The sequence below is a fragment of the Gastrolobium bilobum genome, unplaced genomic scaffold (assembly GCF_033153095.1).
Source record: "Gastrolobium bilobum isolate Gb01-03AN ecotype WA unplaced genomic scaffold, APGP_CSIRO_Gbil_v1 utg8265, whole genome shotgun sequence".
Classification (NCBI taxonomy): domain Eukaryota; kingdom Viridiplantae; phylum Streptophyta; class Magnoliopsida; order Fabales; family Fabaceae; genus Gastrolobium; species Gastrolobium bilobum.
The window spans coordinates 702,891-709,646 of NW_026899064.1; the positions used below are offsets into that span (position 1 = coordinate 702,891).

Sequence of the window (6,756 nt, forward strand, 5' to 3'; positions counted from 1 at the left end):
CTTCCAAAATACTATTTTGCAAATAATAAGGTTAAGTGATAAGCTACACTTGGTTGTTGTTCAGGGAAGACTTTGACGATTGTGTTAAAAAGACCTGATTCAATTAGATAGATGCTACAAAGGCTAGGCAAGCAAAGAACTTAGACAATACCAAACCGGCCCAATCAAGCAAAAAAGCAGGGCAGACAAAACTAACAAGAAAACAAGTAACGCTTGCTTATACACAATCCAACTATAAGATTATGAGCGACACCTAAGGGCACTTAGGATCCATCCCAGAGAAAGACAATACAGAAGTGGATCTACCAGTCTTGTGTGCAAATAGCCCGAATCCAAAGTCATATGGGCCTTATGGCTCAAAAGTTCTTACATTAGGAAAAGCACTAGCCAACCACACATTATCTGAGTCATGCTTCTTTCTTCACATTCTTGAAATAGGTTTCTTCACCCGTACGAAACAAGCTCAGTACGTTTGTGTTATTCAAGTTATGGTCCAATATCAAGAATATATATTTCCAATGTTAGCATTCTTTGAAGGAAAGTGGGATGGAAAAGAAAGGGAGAGGGATTGAGGGTCGGGACTTAAATAATTGAATCAACTACCAAAATTAAGGGTAAGATATATATAATCCTTCTATTGTACCATCGTCCACGTTAAGGCATGCGATTTTACCATAGTTTTAACAATTTTTTGTGTTTTACAAGAAAAACTCAAAATATTAATCACTTTTAATTTTTTTACAATAATTTTTTGTCTTTTCCAATTTTAACTGCTTATACTCTTAAAATAATTATTTTTTATTTATTACATAAAAAATCCGTTATTCTACCTAAATTATAGCTACTAATAATATGATCAAATTAAATCTTTTTAAAGTTTATTTTACATAAAAATATATATTTTATTTCAACATATCCATTCCTGTATTATTATATATAAAATTATAGTACGTTATCTTGAGAGTGGCTTATTTTTTAGTCTACTCTCTTTAAAAGAATAGTAAATTTCATTCTAACTTATTTTAAAAAAAAAATTAAAATTCTTTCGAATTAATTATGCATATATTTGTTATAATTTTAAATATTTTTAAAATATTATTTTAATTTATTCACACATTATCCGTTAATCGCTTGGCTCATTGACTGTGCTGGACTGCTGGTAATCGCAGTAGTAAGTAAATACAAACCTAATTAAATACATATATTTACATAAAAGAACTGAGTTGAGCGATTTCTTTAGTTCTTATAACTTATAAGCATAGAAGCTTGAACATGCATTCCCAATGTTTACCCCTTATTTGGGTATTATTCTCTTTTACCTACAGAATTCTTTACTTTCTATTCTAACGGAAACACAATTAGCACCTTGAGGAAGGGCAGCGAAGAAATAATAATCTCAGTGGATTTCTCAACAGGAACTGCCTAATATTGTAACATTGTGAATACTACGAATACGAGATTGTACTTTTCCCATTTCAAGTGCAAAATGTGATCACCCTCATGAAGCAAAAGAACCATTTTCAGAGACCGTGCTTTCATCATGAAGCATTTGGTATTGTGTGTTCAGATTCCCATCCTCGGTAGCAGGTGCAGGAATAGCAGTATCCTTCTCTCTAATTAAACAAAATATTAAAAAATGTCAAATAGTTAGTAACAGCACTTATGTGAAGACAATGGATGATATTTACAAACAAAATATGTAAGTATGAAGAAAAGCACACCCAATTGTTATTCTTTTCTTTTTAGAGGAAGGACTTAACTAGAGTCAAAAATTAAATAAGGAAAACATCTATACATGGACATGGAGAACGTACGTTGCAGAATAAACGATGAGTCCAATAACTACAAGTGCGAAAGAGAGGAAGTACAACCAATCCACCTGTGAACATTGTCACATTGTATTGAGCAACAATAATAACATGAGTGAATACTATTTTTGGTTCTCAGCAAATCTTACTATACCCGCTTTCTTAGCAAATAAAAAGGCCCATCGTAGTCCCTAAAAAATTCAAAATGGGCCCATTTTAGTCATTTAGGAACTAATATAGGTCTTTTTTGAATTTGTGAGGGACCACGATTTCAACTAAATAGGTTCATTTTGAATTTTTTAAAGACCACGATAGGTCTTTTTATTTGCTAGGGACTAAAACGGGCATCGTGAAATTTGGTTAGTAACAAAAAATTATTTACTCTACTAACATATATATCTACAAAGTGCAAAAGCTTTCGCATATGGAACTTGCAACCGATAAATGAATTAATGTTGACCAAAACTCCACACCTAATTTGTCAATTGAGAAAATAATACCTCTTGGTGGTACAAGAAGACTTTAAAAACCACTGCCCACATATCAGATGTTAGAAGAGAAAGATTAAACATTGCTGCTCCACTCAACTGCATGGGACGAAATCTATTTAATTTAATTAATCAAAAAATAAATTCTTTTTAACCCCATATAATCAATACGCAGATGATACAAGCTTTCCAAGTGGATCTAAAATCAAATTATCCGAGAACTTAAACAGGACAGCATTGTAAATAATCCCCCTTATGCAAATCTCTGTACTTATCTGGAGAAAGGAACTGCGTCAAATAAGTACATGTGAAGGAAACTAACCTTTAAAACAAAAGGAGCAAATGTGTAAAGCATGAAGCTTGACAGAGCATAGCCGACAAAAGCAAGTACCTAAGAAAGAATTTTAACATCTTGCTTAAACACTCAACTAGGCAAGCATAATTTTTCGGTATAATATTGCTACAATTAGAAATTAGAGGATATCAAATTCGATTGATATTTTATAAATATGAGGGCAAGGTGAAAATTTTAAGCCCTTTGGAATCAATTATCTTATACAGCAAAAAATTATTATCTCTAAGTTGGGATTCTTTACAAGCAGGGATACGCAGATACATAAATGTGAGAAAGTCAAGTTCTTCTATTATTCATGTTTTGAAATTTCATAATTTTTTATCAAGTTGGAGTCTCGCAAAGAAGAATTGACATTGTCTCACTGCTTATGTTTTGTGCTATCAATGTCAATATTCTGAAACAATACTGTTCAATTTGTTTCTCTTAACATATTTTCACAGCGGCTTAGCTTATTTTGGGAAGGGGAAATATTAACCAGAAAAGATTGTTCATTATACCTAAAACAGAATGGGAATTGAATACTTACAATATCTGTAGACCATTTGACAGATTCCAGAGTCTTCAATTCTATAACAGATCTGTAAGACCAATGAATCAAGGAAACTTTTTGAAATTTTGGAGACAGAAACTCAAGTTATATTTGCATTACATTTCCTTGGAAGTTCAAATTCGAATATTTGGAATATGTGTATAAAAACGTCATAGGCAAGTTACAAAAATCATGTATGATGTATCAGCCTCAATGATCGACCACCAAGGATACACTTCAACAATGGTTACTAGGAATCCATAAAGACCAAGCATGGAAACTACTTCAACCTGATCTTTCCTCTTAACACAAAATTCCTGCAATTTGTTGGAAGGCAACTTAGCAAATCCAGAAAAGTTATGAAATGTAAATAGACTAGCGTGTTAAAGTCAAATACAACTCTGAGATATTGCACTCCCTGTTAAGAACCTTGAGGTCACTACCCAAAAAGCTAGCTCAAAGGGTGGGAGTGCCCAAGGACTTTATAAATCTCACATTAGTTGCCCATATAATCAATGTGGGACTATATTTCTCAACACGCCCCCTCACACGAGAGTCCACTGGGCTTGAAGGATGGACAACATACAAGCCCACCTACATGTGGAAATTCTACTACAAAAAAAGTGAGAGGCGATGAGATTTCGAACGCTTTAATACCATATTAAGAACCTTGAGATCACTACCCCAAAAGCTAGCTCAAAGGGTGAGAGTGCCCAAGGAACTTATAAACCTCACATTAATTGCCCATGCAACCAATGTGGAACTATATTTCTCACTCCCAAAAATTATTTCTGCAGATTATTTGGCCATCTAATTAAGGTTACACCTTATACTGCATAAAAGTACTTTAGTAAAATGTTATTTAAATAGTAGTCGAGGATTCACATACTTCACCAACATTGCTTATTCCGTAGAAAAGTGTCCCTGCAATCACAAGTACATCGCCCAAGATAGGTCTTGATCCACCTGAAATTTTTTGACTTGGACTCAATAATTCTTGCTTGGAAAACTCAATTTGATTATTATTACCCAGAAATCGAAATACTTAGTTCTAAATACTAATAGCTTAAATGTTACCTCCACCACCAACCCAAGTGTCAGAAAGTATGACTAAACAAAGGCCCAGCACACATAGAGCTGCACCACTTAGTTGCCATAGGGAATATCGTGTGCCTAGGAAGATCCATGTGAGTATAAGGACCCAAGGTATTGTCCAACAGTCGAGTAATGTTACACTAGTAATGGACGTATATTGATATGCTTTGTTAACTGCACACAAACCAAAATGAGCAGGGGGAAAATTCAAAGTCAAAAAGACTCAAAACCCAACCGTCTTTTGCATACAAGAAGAAAAGGAATACAATTAACTCCAAAAAAAAAAAAAAAAAAAAAAAAGGAATACAAATTATACTTTTGGGGCTGGACCCCGAGAAACGTATGTAATTTGTAACCTGCGTGTTGGTTTTGCAGTAAATGCTTCGCCACAAAAATAAATGGCACCGATATTTACACATATATCTCAACCTCACGGACCTCATAAATCGTCGTTCGTTATTCTATTTTTTTCTATCTCCCCTTTTGTTGATGAAAATCATCGGTGCACACAGGCTGTCTCTAAGGCCCAGTACAAAAGAAATGTTTGTTCTGATATTGAAACAAAGGGAATAAAAGCGTAATGAAATGCCACAATTGCTTCCTCATTTAGCTCAAATTATTTTCTTCCTTGATGTAGGTATTTAAGGAAGCTTTTGTCCTGATTTTGTTGTCCCAGTGTTTTTATTTATTTACGAGAAATGTTATATTTATGACCTATTTTCTCTACAATCTCTTATAACACTTTTATAGTTGTTGGGTCAAAATCAAATTAACAATTCTCGCTTAATATCATTTTATAACAATTGATTGTATTTTCATTCAACAACCATAAAAAATGTGTGTAAGAGGTTATAAAAAAAAATAAGTTATAAATATAACTCCCTCTTTATTTATTATTATCATGTTTTCCTTAAATTTCAAACAAAAGCCAACAATTATTAGGGAAGGAAATGGATCATCTCATGATCATGTCAAAATCCTTACCGTAGAAAGAAAAATCATCGGTGATGATTTTCTAAATACTTATTTCTATTTTTGTTTCTTCCTTTATCAATATTGATCCACCTATATATAATTATGATTCTCTAATATGATATGGTCATGTTAATTAACACATGAGAGAATCTACTATCACTAGTAGACAACTCCAATTTCAAATTTGTCATGATATATATATATATATGAGGTAGGATCTTTGAAATTTGTCACCTCATCTGAGAGTCATTAGATCAAAAAAAAATTAATGGTGTCACATGCTTACAAATCAGAGCCATTAATTTTTTTTATCTAATGGCTCTCAGATGAGGTGTCAAATTTTAAATTTGACACCTCATCTGAGAGTCGTTAAATTAAAGAAAATCAATGGTGTCACGTGCTTACAAATCAGGTAGGATCCTTTGACACCGGTGTCAAATTTGAAGTTTGACACCTCATCTGAGAGCCGTTAGATCAAAAAAGATCAACGACTCTCATTTGTAAGCCTGTGACACCATTGATCTTTTTTGATCTAACGACTTTCAGATAAAGTGTCACACTTCAAATTTAACACTGGTGTCAAAGGATCCTACCTCTATATATATATATATATATATATATATATATATATATATATGACTTTAGCTCTCATAATTTCATGACCACGGAAAAATATATGTGAATGATTGAGACTTGAGAGATGGATCAGCATTACTTACCCAAATAATTCCCTTGAACATCAACAAAACCTAATAGTAAATACCAATACCAAGAAACCTGCGCAGCACATAAATATACGTGCACGATCTCAAATATCCCAAATTTAAATTCACTTTCAGAAGTTTGAAAGGAAATTTTTTTTTTTTTATTAATGGACAAAGCAATGCAATAAAGATCTGTATATATAGTAGATACCAGAGGTTTGTGATGCCTATAAAGCAATATACTTCCATAAACCAAAGCTAAAGATGCATAAGTAGACAGGCTCTGAGTTAGAGGTGCATCAACACCTGAATATAGCATTATTCAGTCAAACATGTAATCTTCATGTCAAATTTTTAAAAAAAATAGCTGATAAAACCCCCCCAAAAAAAATCAGAAACCAAATTAAGAATACCAAGTTGGGCTATGAGAGAGGAACTGAGGCTCATGAGGGCAATGGAGAAAGAAACTAGTTGACCCAGCAAGATTAGGCCAAGGACTCTTAAAGTTGCATGGCTTCTCCAGCGACTTATTATGGCAGACCAATCCATTGTTGAAAAGCTTCAAGCTTTTTCTTTCTTTTCTTTTTGTCAAAGAGAACAAAAAGAATGAGTGTGGAGCAACGTCGTGAACTAACATTGGCTTGTTCTTTTATTGTTACTTAATAAATTAAGAGTTATCGTGTTGGAGTTTGAAGTTTAGATATAGGCTTGCAGGCTGCAGCTACCGTTCGTGAGTTGTTTGAACTTTGAATGGTGGGAGCATTACGGACAAAATATGCTTTTCGGGAAATAATTAATAAAA

The 6,756-nt window shown here is 33.2% G+C and overlaps 1 protein-coding gene across 4 annotated transcripts; it reads right to left on the reverse strand.

Moving 5' to 3' along the window:
• Window positions 1-1,231: 1,231 nt before the first annotated feature.
• LOC133286829 (uncharacterized) lies at window positions 1,232-6,600 on the reverse strand. 4 transcript variants are annotated; one of them, XM_061484321.1, is made up of 11 exons: window positions 6,368-6,600; window positions 6,166-6,260; window positions 5,970-6,027; window positions 4,258-4,353; window positions 4,070-4,146; window positions 3,415-3,497; window positions 3,178-3,229; window positions 2,619-2,687; window positions 2,309-2,395; window positions 1,815-1,879; window positions 1,232-1,613 (listed from the first exon to the last, which is right to left on the reverse strand). In XM_061484321.1, exons 1-11 carry the CDS (start codon window positions 6,501-6,503, stop codon window positions 1,499-1,501), a joined length of 933 nt encoding a protein of 310 aa, XP_061340305.1. In that variant the 5' UTR covers window positions 6,504-6,600; the 3' UTR covers window positions 1,232-1,498. The 4 variants fall into 4 exon arrangements, with proteins under 4 accessions (XP_061340305.1, XP_061340303.1, XP_061340304.1 ...); XM_061484319.1 differs by having other exon boundaries at window positions 4,258-4,449; XM_061484320.1 differs by lacking the exon at window positions 2,309-2,395 and having other exon boundaries at window positions 4,258-4,449.
• Between the last annotated feature and the right edge of the window lie 156 nt (window positions 6,601-6,756).